Source organism: Sebastes fasciatus, chromosome 12 (assembly GCF_043250625.1).
Source record: "Sebastes fasciatus isolate fSebFas1 chromosome 12, fSebFas1.pri, whole genome shotgun sequence".
Lineage (NCBI taxonomy): Eukaryota > Metazoa > Chordata > Actinopteri > Perciformes > Sebastidae > Sebastes > Sebastes fasciatus.
Genome location: NC_133806.1, coordinates 1,678,951 through 1,693,133, shown reverse-complemented (window position 1 = coordinate 1,693,133; position 14,183 = coordinate 1,678,951). Strand labels below are relative to the sequence as shown.

Genomic DNA, 14,183 nt, shown 5'->3' with positions numbered 1-14,183 from the left:
CACTTTATATACCTTCTTCTTCCTGGTTTAGTGTGGGGCTTTAAATGCTCTATTGATTTATTGATTTATTTAAAAGGATCCCCATTAGCTGATGCCAATGGCACCAGTTAGGAGGGTTAGGGTAGGTTAGGGTTAGGATAGGTTAGGGTAGGTTAGGGTTAGGGTAGGTTAGGGTTAGGATAGGTTAGGGTTAGGATAGGTTAGGGTTAGGGTAGGTTAGGGTTAGGATAGGTTAGGGTAGGTTAGGGTTAGGATAGGTTAGGGTTAGGATAGGTCGTCGGGCAGCGAGTCTCGTGAGAGTTTTTGCACGTTTTTCGCAATTTGTGGGTTACCATCTAGACACAACCCCTTTCAGTAGGGGTGGGGGGGGAAAATGTAAACAGCATAGTATTGCGATATTTAGCATGGCAATATTGTATTGATACATAGACGTCACATATTAATATTTGATTATATGAACTATTAACCTCTTAAACAATCTGACAGACTGAGATAGAGTGAAGATGGTATCATATGAATCTAAGATCAGCGAAACCTGTTGTTCGTTTGATCTAATACGTTTGGTTCTTGTGGTGTACTGAACATCGCAGCCTCTAGGAGCCGCTAAAAGGCCTGTAGACTTTTAGCCTTTTCTATAAAAGGCCACTCACTGACAGTAGTATCTGTTGTGAACTAGTGTATTTATATATCTCACCAGTACTGAGATCTGTGCTCTTCTGATTGGCTCCAGGTTCAGGAGGCAGTGAAGTGCCGTGTGGTGGACCGCCAGGAGGACGCTAACGGAGATTCAGGAGGATCTTTCCAGAATGGCCACGCTCAGCTCATGGTGTGAATATGAAGACGTTTGTTATTTCCACCTCTCAGGATTTATTATTCACATTTGGCACACTAAATCCAATATTTATTCTGTCCTCAGACTGACTTTGAGAAAGACGTGGATATGGCCTGCAGATCAGGTAAAGATCCGGGTTGAGTGTGTTTGATTTTGTGTTTGTGTGTGTGCGTTTGAAGTGACTTTGGGGACTGCTATACTAAAGCTACAGATGTCTCTTTGTGCCTCCTCTCTGTATTTTGTACTGCTTCAAATTCCTCAGCGTTGTCGGAACAGATGTGAGGCATGTTCCCCCTCAGTTCTGCGCTTGTGTCTTACAATCAACATCACAGCAGCTTCCCTTCGCCAAGGAGCGCTTTGACAAGAAATACAGCACATTACTGCTGCATAAGGCAGTTTAGCCGAGGCTGATGGGAGTGGGATGAACGTGAGCTGAGCAGTTATATGCAGATAAATAGGGCTGTCTGAGTCTCTCCTACACTGCCACTATATAATTAAGTCCCTCCCGACAGTGCCGCATCAGATACTGGCTCGGCTCTGATATCCGCTGGGAGTGAAAATCTGATTATCTCTTGAGACAGGATATCAAGAAAAGCATCTGGAGCAGAAAAGCTATTGAGACACAGACATGCCTGATCAAGAAAACACAGAAAAGAACAGAGGGAGATGATTGTTGTTGTCTTTTTTTCTTCCTTTTTATACGTCAAGTAGGAAGTGGGGGGGGGGGGCACAGAGAGCGATGGGAAGATATTTAGATATTTAGTGTTGGGGATAGAACGTTGTCTGATGTAGTTTAGCAGCCAGGACATGGTATGGGATATGCATGCTGCCATACGCCAGCAGTTGTTATAGTGAAATGAGGTTGGGTCATAAGGTCAAGGCAAGCCTGATCTCAGCCACGGAGTCCCAGTAGAGATGTTTCAACAAACAACAACTTTATAGAATTGTACACCGTGAATATTACTTAAAAAAACATTTGCATTCAATTGTTTACCTGATGATAACACAATACATGTGATATGAATGTATATTAATAATAATAAATCCAGCCACGGTCCAACTCTGTCTTTCTGTTGCCTCCAGGGAAGCGCTCATCTCTCCAGGGGGAGGACAAGGCCTCCTCCGGGACCCTCACCCTTCAGAAGGGGTCGAACTTTAACACCATGCCGGCCAGCATGGCCAAGGTTCACCTCCAGAACGTGGCCGACTACACCAGCCACACTCTGACCCTGCGCAGGGAGAAGGGTCCCGCCAAGGGAATCAGCACAGAGCTGCCGGGCGCCAAATCCATCTACATCTGCGACGGCGAGCTCTTTAAGCAGCTGGACGGAGAGCTGCCGCGAGGAAACGGCGAGGGCAGCAGCTCCGAGGGCACCGGCAAAGGCCCGGGGTACGTCATCCTACCGACCAACAACACGGGCACCCTGAAGGCGAACAAGGGGAAAGAGGAGGCCAAGTATAACATCAGCATTGAGCAGCTGCCTCAGACCAGGCTCATTCACCTGGCTAACCCGGCCAGCGGAGAGCCAGTGCCTGGCTTCGGCCTGAAGAGCCTGCCTGCTGAGCAGATCAGCGTGTCGTGCTCTGACAGAGACTCACCTGCACACAATCTGCAGAACATGCCCAGAGACTCCCACGTAGCCAGCAGCATGTGTGACGGGGGAGATTCCGGAAACTCTGGTGTGATGTCCAAGAGTGAGACCGTCTCCACGCTGTCCATGAGCTCACTGGAGGTAAGACCACCAAACTGATCAGCACATTGTTGTCATAGTTACGCATTATCAGCCTCACGCTTCATACCTAAAACCAGACATGCATGCAACGATGTGTTTTATACTACTACTGTACTTCCCATAAACTCTCAAGAAACCAGGCCTTTATTTTGAAGTAAGAAGCGTCGTCGTTCTCTGACCTGCTTGTTTCAATATGCTGCTGATGCTTTTTGCCTTTAATGCCAAATTCACACATTCCCTGATGAATTCAGGATACTTTAAATTTACCCAGCACCGTTCCCATCAGAAGAAGTCATGCCATACTGACATACTTCTGCTGATCTTTTCAACAGAACTCAAATCTCTTCTAATTTGCTGTTTTGCTAGCACGGCTAAACTTCTGTCATAAACACTTCCTGCACATGTCATGCTGGTTTCAGACGACTCGACGTCAGCCCAATAATAGATAAACCAGACAGACGTAGGGTCTCGAGAGTGAAGAAATGGGCGTTGGGCGCAACAATTGATGTTTTTTGTCCCGTGTAGTGTATCATCGTAGACGACAACCGTCACCATATCTGGGACGCCACGCCACACGTGTCAGAATTTGCCTTCTCTCCTCCAGTTTGACAAATTCCATGTCGTGTTCGGTGACGTTGACCAATAGTAGCACAAAAGGAGCTCTTCCACTGTAAACATGGCGAAGCGAAAAAGAGGAAGGATGTGGTTGGTGACAGTCCGTATTAGTCAGTATTAGACACACCGCTTTGGATGCCATTGTTTGTTTACATTCTTGTTTCCAGAAATACATTTCAGTACGTCCCCGTCACCTCCTTCCCCGATGACATCATGACACTCTGGATGCCCATCTAGCATCAGTTTGGGACGTGTCAGGGGACGGCGTATCAACTTTCCGCTCGTTACATGCATGGTGTCTTTTCAAAATAAACTTCCAACGTTTCTTAGGTGTACTTACACAACAAAACTACTTGGTTAGGTTTAGGAAACATTGTGGTTTGGGTTAAAACGGGGTTCAAATTGTTTGTGTAAAATAGGGTATATCTGTAAGTCTGTACCTGGCGTTAGTTAAGTCTTTAAGTTATGTAACAAAACTGAGGTAAAATAAGTCACTTATTTTAAACTTTTACTCTCCATGAATCACTGCTGATCCTAGTGTCAGCCTCCCGACCGCGGCCGGAGAGAACAGGGGAGATGCCGGAGTTTTGGTGGGAGACGATAACGTTTCTCTCTCACAAGACACGGGAAACCTCTGTTGGTCTGGAGGAGCTGCAGCAGTTATTTCTGCACAAACGTCCACTGAACATTCACTAGATATTCTCAGAGCTAAACTAACTCTTCTGCAGTGTGGAGTGAGCAGCATGCACGTGAGAGGTGGAGCGAAAGACTGAGAACGAGCGCGGTGTGTGAGTGAAGGCAGGCAGAGGAGCAGAGGAGCAGAGTACAGCAGAGACTCCGGTCCTGGAGACCAAAGCTACGGTCTCCTCCGCGTCCTCCGACCGCGGCCAACACTGTTTAACAGCTTCACTAGATACAACCAAGAGGTTTTGATGCTTCACTGTAGTTTGTGTTGGAGTCTGAGTCTGAACAGCGTAGACACACGCGAGTGCGAATGGGACACCGACCAGCAATGATTTCTACGTGTAATAAGTTACAAACAGTCCCTTTAACTTTGAAAAGCCCTACTTTTAATGTGAAACGTCTGCAGGAAGTGGTTTTCATTGACAGTATTGAAAAAACACCAAAGTTGAAGCGAACGGAATCTATTAGTGGATAAAAACAACATGTGTGTTAAAGAGTTCTGATAACGTTTCTGTACTGATTGAATGAGTGGAAAAGGACACATCCATCACTGAATGATCTATGAAAGCCGCTGTAGTTCTGCTAATCCCCCCCCCCCCCGTGTTTAGGACTTTAATGTGGAAACAGCTTTTATCTGTTCATTCCATTGCTATATTGAGAAATGACGGTAGATTCATTGATTCATTGTGGTGATCATCATTTTCTTCTCATCTTTATTATCACTCTCATATACAGGGACATCACAACTGCTGTGTTTCTTTTCTAATCCATATATCGATGTGAATGTTTTCAGCTTACTGCTTTTAATCATCATCTATTATTATTATTATTATTATTATTTTGCATGGACTGCAGCCGTTCACGGGTGTTTCTGCATTTATGGGCATTTTTAAGTTCCAGCAATGGAATTATGGATTTTTAAAATTACATTTTAAAGTTTTAAACGTAAACATTCTAAATGTGTCCCAGTTTATCTCCTGTTGAAGTGTATGTGAATGACATCAGCTGACAGGAAGTTAACATGGACCCAAGCTGTTGCCTAGCAACGCAATTCTGTTGCAATTCCATTGAAATGAGCTAAAACGGAGCGTTTCAAACAATCGGTGAATGCAGGTATAATCAAGCAGACAGTATGAGGAAAATAACGTTTTTTTTAAAACATTTAAGTATATAAACATGGTCTAGTTGAAACCCAAAATACAAGTATGAACCTGAAAATGAGTGTGATATGTCCCCTTTAATATTATAATGATGCACAAAGTATGAATTTAAATGTCTTAAAAACATTATAGGAATTTAAAAAGCAAAATGAATAAAAATTGAAAGTTATTGTAATGTTGCGTTTAGGTACATTTAGGAGATGAAATAATAATTATTATTATTATTATAATTATAATAATACTTATATAATAATAATAAAAAAATAAACATTAAAAACAGATTAAAATATCCATCCATCCATCTTCAACCGCTTATCCGGGATCGGGTCGCGGGGGCAACAGCTCCAGCAGGGGACCCCAAACTTCCCTTTCCCGGGCCACATTAACCAGCTCTGACTGGGGGATCCCGAGGCGTTCCCAGGCCAGAGTAGAGATATAATCTCTCCATCTAGTCCTGGGTCTTCCCCGTGGTCTCCTCCCAGCTGGTCGTGCCTGGAACACCTCCCAAGGGAGGCGCCCAGGAGGCATCCTTGCTAGATGCCCGAACCACCTCAACTGGCTCCTTTCGACGCAAAGGAGCAAGGACTCTACTCCGAGTCCCTCACGGATGACTGAGCTTCTTACCCTATCTCTAAGGGAGACGCCAGCCACCCTCCTGAGGAAACCCATTTCGGCCGCTTGCACCCGCGACCTCGTTCTTTCGGTCATGACCCAACCCTCATGACCATAGGTGAGAGTAGGAACGAAGATTGAACGGTAGATCGAGAGCTTTGCCTTCCGGCTCAGCTCTCTTTTCGTCACAACGGTGCGGTAAAGCGAATGCAATACCGCCCCTGCTGCTCCGATTCTCCGACCAATCTCACGTTCCATCGTCCCCTCACTCGCGAACAAGACCCCGAGATACTTAAACTCCTTCACTTGGGGTAAGGACTCATTCCCTACCCGGAGTAGGCAAACCACCGGTTTCCTGCTGAGAACCATGGCCTCAGATTTAGAGGTGCTGATTCTCATCCCGACTGCGTCACACTCGGCTGCGAACCGATCCAGTGAGTGCTGGAGGTCGCAGACCGATGATGCCAACAGGACCACATCATCTGCAAAAAGCAGCGATGAGATCCTCAGCACACCGATCTGCAAACCCTCCTCCACCCGACTACGCCTCGATATCCTGTCCATGAATATCACGAACAGGATTGGTGACAAAGCGCAGCCCTGGCGGAGGCCAACCCCCACCGGAAACGAGTCCGACTTACTGCCGAGGATCCGAACACAGCTCTCGCTTTGGGCGTACAGGGATTGGATGGCCCTGAGAAGTGCCCCCCTCACCCCATACTCCCGCAGCACCCCCCACAGTATCTCCCGGGGGACCCGGTCATATGCCTTCTCCAAGTCCACAAAACACATGTAGACTGGATGGGCATACTCCCAGGCCCCCTCCAGGATCCTTGCGAGAGTGAAGAGCTGGTCCGTTGTTCCACGGCCAGGACGGAATCCGCATTGTTCCTCTTCGATCTGAGGTTCGACTATCGGCCGAACCCTCCTTTCCAGCACCTTGGAGTAGACTTTACCAGGGAGGCTGAGCAGTGTGATACCCCTGTAATTGGCACACACTCTCTGGTCCCCCTTTTTGAAAAGGGGAACCACCACCCCGGTCTGCCACTCCTTAGGCACTGTCACCGACTTCCACGCGGTGTTGAAGAGACGTGTCATCCAAGACAGCCCCTCCCCACCCAGAGCCTTCAACATTTCTGGGCGGATCTCATCAACCCCCGGGGCTTTGCCACTGTGGAGTTGTTTGACTACCTCAGTGACTTCCACCAGGGTAATTGATGATGGTCCCCCATCAGCTTCCAGCTCTGCCTCTACCATAGAGGGCGTATTGGTCGGATTCAGAAGTTCCTCAAAGTGCTCCTTCCACCGCCCGATTACCTCCTCAGTTGAGGTCAACAGTGTCCCATCCTTACTGTACACAGCTTGGATGGTTCCCCGTTTCCCCCTCCTAAGGTGCCGGATGGTTTTCCAGAAGCACTTTGGTGCCGACCGAAAGTCCTTCTCCATGGCTGCTCCGAACTCCTCCCACACCCGCTGCTTTGCCTCCGTCACGGCAGTGGCTGCTGCTCTTCGGGCCCGTCGGTACCCTGCAACTGCCTCCGGAGACCTCCGAGATAACATATCCCGGAAGGCCTCCTTCTTCAGTCGGACGGCTTCCCTGACCACCGGTGTCCACCACGGTGTTCGAGGATTGCCGCCCCTTGAGGCACCTAAGACCTTAAAACCACAGCTCACCGCCGCAGCTTCAGCAATGGAAGCTTTGAACATCGTCCACTCGGGTTCAATGCCCCCAACCTCCACAGGGATGCCAGAAAAGCTCCGCCGGAGGTGTGAGTTGAAGATCTCTCGGACAGGGGCCTCCTCCAGACGTTCCCAGTTCACCCTCACTACGCGTTTGGGCTTACCAGGTCTGTCCAGAGTCTTCCCCCACCCTCTGACCCAACTCACCACCAGATGGTGATCAGTTGACAGCTCCGCCCCTCTCTTCACCCGAGTGTCCAAAACATGCGGCCTCAGATCAGATGATACGATTACAAAATCGATCATCGACCTTCGGCCTAGGGTGCTCTGGTACCACGTACACTTATGAGCATCCTTATGTTCGAACATGGTGTTCGTTATGGACAATCCATGACTAGCACAGAAGTCCAACAACAAACGACCACTCGGGTTTAGATCAGGGAGGCCGTTCCTCCCAATCACGCCACTCCAGGTGTCTCCATCGTTGCCCACGTGCGCGTTGAAGTCTCCCAGGAGAACTATGGAGTCCCCTACTGGAGCCCCATACAGGACTCCATTCAGGGTCTCCAAGAAGGCCGAATACTCCGAACTGCTGTTTGGTGCATACGCACAAACAACAGTCAGAGTTTTCCCCCCCATAACCCGAAGGCGTAGGGAGGCGACCCTCTCGTCCACCGGGGTAAACTCCAACGTAGCGGCACTCAGCCGGGGATTTGTGAGTATCCCCACACCCGCCTGGCGCCTCACACCATGGGCAACTCCAGAGAAGAATAGAGTCCAACCCCTATCCAAGAGTACGGTTCCAGAACCGAGGCTGTGCGTAGAGGTAAGCCCTACCAGATCCAACTGGTAGCGCTCCACCTCCCGCACAAGCTCCGGCTCCTTCCCCCACAGAGAGGTGACGTTCCACGTCCCCAGAGCCAGCCTCTGCCGCCCGGGTCCAGTCCGTCGAGGTCCCTGGCCTTCACTGCCACCCGTGTGGCAGCGCACCCGACCCAAGCGGTTCTTCCTGCAGGTGGTGAGCCCACAGGATGGAGAGGAGGGGGGTGCCACGTTCCTTTTTCGGGGTATCCCCGGCCGGGCTCCGTGGCAAGCCCGGCCACCAGACGCTCGTTGACGGGCCCTCCGTCTGGGCCTGGCTCCAGACGTGGGCCCCGGGCTTCCTCCGGGCCGGGTAACTCCTCCTCTGCCTCGTGTCGTCATTGGGTTTTTTGTGAACCATTCTTAGTCCGGCCCCTCACCTAAGACCAATTTGCCATGGGAGACCCTACCAGGAGCACGAGGCTCCAGACAACACAGCCCTCAGGGTCATAGGGACACACAAACCTCTCCACCACGTTAAGGTGATGGTTCCCGGAGAGATTAAAATATGAATGATTATATATAATTATGTGTACCTGATTAATATGTATAATATACTCTGATGGTTAAATTAAAATTCATAGATTTTTTTTAATTTTATTTGGGAGAGTCAAAAGTGCCCGTAGTTGCAGAAACACCCAGTAAACTAAATAGTTACACGTGCTATTGTATAATATGTTTTGGTATCATGCCACAGGCTACATTTAACCCAACACAGCATCAGTGCACTCTCCGTGGTGGTTGAAATGATTAACACAGATGATCAACCGGGGAGCCACGCATTAATAAACTGGATATTAATTCCTAAAAATAAATAAAAGGATCATTAATTAGGTCTCCACAGGGCTAGCTCTGTGCTCCATTTCTTGCATGCTCAGGTCATCCCCTCTGTGATGCTAAAAATAAGAATTATTTCATTCATAACAAACACTGCTTCACAAGCAGAATCCCAGCATTGTCTGGCCCCATGTAAGGACAGCATCTTTGAAAAGGTTAGTTTTCACTCAGCTCCCAGTGCAGACGGCAGTGTCAGGATGAGACGACACAGTGACATCTGCCTGTTGGTGTCTTTTCACTTCGGGGCAAAACACACTTCCATAATGGCGTGCGAGGCGGCAGCTGCCACGGCAACCAAGCAGCCTGAAGGTCAGGTTTTCCTTCAGCACTCCGTGATGGAGGACTTAAAGGTCATTCGGTCACAATCTGTTAACTGCAAACTTGTGCCAACAGGGTCAGAATGACCAGCACCAAATCTTGTTTCCTCCCTCATGACTCACTGCTCTCCTCTGGCTACCAGACACCCCTCCCTTCCTTCACTGGCTGATGTGGCGTTACACAATGAAACAGTTAACAATCACTTGAGCATTTGCTCACAAGGCGACACTATATCAAGACACATCTTTAATCTCTCTGTCTCATCTCCCCCCCCCAGAGACGAAAATCACGCTATGCAGAGCTTGACTTTGAGGTAATTTTAGTCTCTTTGATTCCTACTGAGATTTTTTTTTTTAGATTTAGACCAAAACGCTGATGTCTCTTAGTTTATTCAGACCTCGTAGATACTTGCATACAGATTGATTCAAAGCTTGGGTGTGTGACTGTAGTGTTGAGATTCGAGACATCATCAAATGTGAAAGGGGGGGTAAAGTAGGATTGATGGTAGCTCTTCTGCTGTTTACCTTTTTTACGTAACGTGCAATGTTCCTGTGTAGAAGATTATGCACACCCGGAAACGCCACCAGGACATGTTTCAGGACCTGAACAGGAAGATTCACAGTGCAGACAAGGATAGAGAATCTCCACCTGTTGACGCCAAAGCTGCCAAAAGATGGAGTGTGTCCTCTGCCAGCAGCGACAAGACCAACATGAGTGTAAAGAGTTTAACTTTATTCTGTTCTAACCCCCCCACTCCCCCACACCTCTCCTATATTTAATGTTGTTCTCCTTTCCTCTTATCATTAGCACAAATCACCACACTTCAGTGGAGTTGCCTGTTTAATTATTAGTGCAGCCGTTTTAAAGATTGCATTTTTCATCTGCTTACAATGTCAGTTGCCAGAAGAAATTAGCTGTGGGGGCGTCAAGGGGCATAATGTGGGTGAGCAATACAAACTACTACTACAAACTTATCCAAGTGCACATTAGCCGTGTTTCCATTCACATATTTTCGCATTAGAAAAGCTGTATGGAAACGGAGAAATTTAAATAAAACTTCCTCAATTGTAAAACAGTGTTTACGCCCGCTTATGCCCGGTTCAGACTCCACGATATCAGCCCGATTACAGCCCGACACGGCCGTCGTAGGGGATCGGGAACGATAAATGAGTGTCGTGTGCGAAAATCGATCCTCTTATCTGGTGTAGTGTGTCATAGTACACGCCAACCGACGCCACGTATGGGACACCCAACGACACCCCGAGGAAAAGTCTAGCCTGTCAGAATGTTTCGCCTTGACACGCCTAGTGTGACGTCTCCAACGACATGTTCCTTTGTGTTGACCAATCAGGTGCTCTCTCCAGCGCAGTCGCAGTCAGGTCACTTGGTAATAAACAAACATGGAGAAAAGGAGGAGGGATGAGGAGTTTGCTGCTGTCAGGTGGGACAACCAAACTGACTGAAGTATGGGCAGCCCGTCCCGTCCTCTCTGTTCCACCCAGGAGAACATCCACAACCCTTATCTCTTTCTTTTCCTTTTACGCAATACAAGACCGCCAGCATCACACACAACGCTTCTGTCGCCATGATCGACAGTTGCTTCAACCGCCTCCCCGATGACGTCTGAACTCGGGCATGATCGTGGAATACGACGTGCCGTGATTGGTCGTGGTCATACCTGTAGTCTCGCCAGTCACCCGACCGAGACGCTGCAAGAGTTTATGGCGCTGTGATCGTTAGATCTGACATGGTGACCATCGTCAAAGACACAAATATCGTGCAGTCTGATCCCGGCATTAAAGTGTTTTTTGGCTTTGTCGAAAAAAAAATGGATCATGGAAACGCCTTTGCTATATAAATTCAGAATTCTTCGTCTCCAGACAGCATGAAATAATAACCAATAAATCATAACTGGTGTTGTCTGGAAGTTACGTAACAAATCTAAGGTAGAACAAGTCAGCGTTGTCTCGGTTTCACACGGGACACGAACAGCGGCCTCCTCGTTGTGAAGGTCCCGTGTTTGTTTGACCCGTCCCTCCTCCCTCCCCCCACCCGCCCTACGTGGACATTCTCGCTCTTTATACTACGTCAGTAGCTCTGGACCCAGTTAAGGTTGCCCTGGTACGTCGGTATCAGACGCCAAGGAACACTGACCACGCGGCGGTATTTGACGCGTTGGGAGAGACACCGGGTTGAAATATTACAACATGAAACCAGCAAAGCAAATCAGAGAATTAAAGAATCTTCAAACACTCACCCTCCTGATTTAAGACCCCAAAAAGCTCCAACTGCCAGATAACTAACATTAGCTTTGCAGGAATGAACATGACTATTAATAATGTATAAATTGTTGAGATACAAGACATCATTAGTATCTACATGGGGGTTTTTGATATTAGCGATTTAAATAATGATGCAAGCAGTTTCTCTGTCCCCACTAAACAATGGGAAACGAGGTTGGGACTGGATTAGCTGGTAACTAGTCCCTCAAACTAAATCACCAACAGCAGGTACAGAAAGGAATCCATGTTGGCTTTGTAGCTGCAGTCGTTCCATGGCAGCACATGATTTCCATTTCCTTCTGCTGCAAAAGTCCCTGATCTCCATTTGGTTTCACAGCTTTGGAGTCACGTCTTTTTTCTGGCATAGGTCCATAAGTCCAACTTCACAGATCACCGGTGCGGTTATCTGACACTGACATAGTTTCAGTGTCGGATCAGCAGCAGAATCACACAGCATTAGTGATATGATGTATCATCATAATGATACAAGTGGAAGAGGCAGAGAGATCAACTTCTCCACTGTGGGTACAAGATGTGTTTTGAGGATGTGCCTCAGCCACAATCACCAGTCACCATATGTGTATTTGTTTTCTTGCTGAGAGTTAGATGAGAACTCTTGAGAGGTATCTTAGCATAAAGAGTGGAACAGGGGGAGGTCAGTCAGTGTGCCCAGATGTTGTTCACCAAAGTAATTCCAGCTTCTCGTTGTTTTTACACTTCTGTTGGTGTTCAGAATAAAGATGAATTTAGCACCGTTGGTAGACTTTTTTTATTTTTACTCCCTGTTTCTAGTCTTTATGCTAAATTAAGCTTAGCCCAAAAACATATATTGCCAAGAAGTGAAAGTCAGTTGTTCGTTCCATTGTAACATCACCACCCAGCAGCAAAGCTATGCTTCCGCAATTTTGGACTGACGCCAGTAAAACATCCGCCTACAAAGTGCCGTACAAAAGTAAAACTAAATTGTTTCTATTCTGTTGTCATAGTTTTAATGTCATTAAACAATAAAATGATTCTAAATATAATAAGCGTTTTCAGTTCAAAGTTGCGGCAGTGTTCTGTCTCTTTGCCGTAGCTCCAGTTCCATACTTGACCACATGACAGTGGTGGTGATCTTCTCATTTAACGCTCAGCGAGAAACCCAATGAGCTTATTTTTTTTTAAATGTCAAACTATTCTTTTTAATAAATCAATAAGGCAGCCAGATGAGAGGCAGGGTCCACCACAAGAACTCACACTATATCTGAAATGCATCCTAGATTGTATCGTCTCATTTGGTTCCCTCTGTCCTCCTCCCATCAGGACAAGCAGCAGACCCCGAGTAAGAGGGCGTGGGAGGGCATCAGGAAGCCCCACTCCCCCCCGTCCTGGGTGAGGAAGGACCTGGAGACGGTGGCGGCGTCCCCTCTGGAGCTGCAGACGGTGGAGTGGGAGAAGACCAGCGCCACCATTCCTCTGGTGGGCCAGGAGATCATGGACCTTCAGACGGAGGTGTGACCGAGATTCCGGCCTCACAACCCACAACTTCCTTTTTTTTTCCCCCAATGCTCTCAGACAAACAAGCAGACACCACACACACACTGCCCTGCTCTGTATTTCTACTCAAACGCTGGACGAAGCCCACGGCGAGAACGTGAGGGGGGGGGGAAGGAGGACGAGGAGGAGAGAGAAGCGTCACAATATCAGAAAATTAATCCAACCAATTAAAGAGAGAACAGGAAAATAGCGTATCTTTCTATCTGTTGTTTCATTTGATGTTTGGACGGTGTTTCTGTCTGCAAAATACGGCTCATCTTCTTGTATATGGTCTCAGATACCACAGTGGCTCACATGGTGGACAGATTGCCAAGGTAGGACTCAACTGTGCATCATATAGTTATGTAATAAACTGCATAGCAAAGGTAATCATGAACTGTTTACCCCTGTATTAAATGAATACAATGTAATAATCATGATTATGTCTCTTTTTTCCACCGTTGAGTCACTGTCCTGCTCTCTCGTCCTCATAATGAACGCTGTTGTGTTTCGGCTCGAGATGCTTCTGGACTTGTTTTTTCTTCAACATCCATCTCAGAAAGAGAAAACGAACGAACGAACGAACGAACAGGGCAGACTGCCAAACATACACCCATGTGCCCCCCCTCCTCCCTACAACTCACCCCTATCTTTTTGGCTCCACCACTTTCTCCCTGTGATCCTGACGGGGCGAGGTCGGCCCTGGTGGTGACACGGGGAGAAGGGAGGAGAGGGGGGTTAAAGAGGGAAAAAAAAAAAAAGCCAAAATTGGCAAGTTGCCTTCTCATCGACGGACACCTCAGAGACGCCAGAGAGCAGGGCCGGCGGGCTTTTTGCGCTCTAATCGGCCCTCAACCTCAACGCCGCCCTGCAGAGGGACAACATGGACAGCGTCAGTGCGTCCAGGAGGAGTTCACGTTCAACAAACTCATTCTGTTTGAGTCGGTTTCTCCACGTACAAGCAGGCTTGGTACAGTAAATGCAAAATATGATGGTGTTTCAAAGATGCGAAGGAAAAAGGTACTTGCATGTGTGTGTGTGTGTGTGTGTGTGT

At 47.7% G+C, this 14,183-nt stretch overlaps 1 protein-coding gene across 9 annotated transcripts in view; it reads left to right on the top strand.

The window, feature by feature from the left end:
* The window catches only part of adgrb1a (adhesion G protein-coupled receptor B1a), a 169,891-nt gene extending 156,019 nt beyond the window's left edge, over nt 1-13,872 (top strand). For 8 of the 9 annotated variants that reach the window (XM_074652547.1, XM_074652546.1, XM_074652542.1 and 5 more), the window contains 6 exons: nt 731-826; nt 917-956; nt 1,916-2,565; nt 9,610-9,645; nt 9,890-10,048; nt 12,917-13,872. In XM_074652547.1, the coding sequence (XP_074508648.1) occupies nt 731-826; nt 917-956; nt 1,916-2,565; nt 9,610-9,645; nt 9,890-10,048; nt 12,917-13,111 (1,176 nt within the window). In that variant the 3' untranslated portion in view covers nt 13,112-13,872. The remainder of the gene's footprint in view (nt 1-730; nt 827-916; nt 957-1,915; nt 2,566-9,609; nt 9,646-9,889; nt 10,049-12,916) is intronic. The other variant, XM_074652548.1, reaches the window with a different exon arrangement.
* The last annotated feature ends 311 nt before the right edge of the window (nt 13,873-14,183 follow it).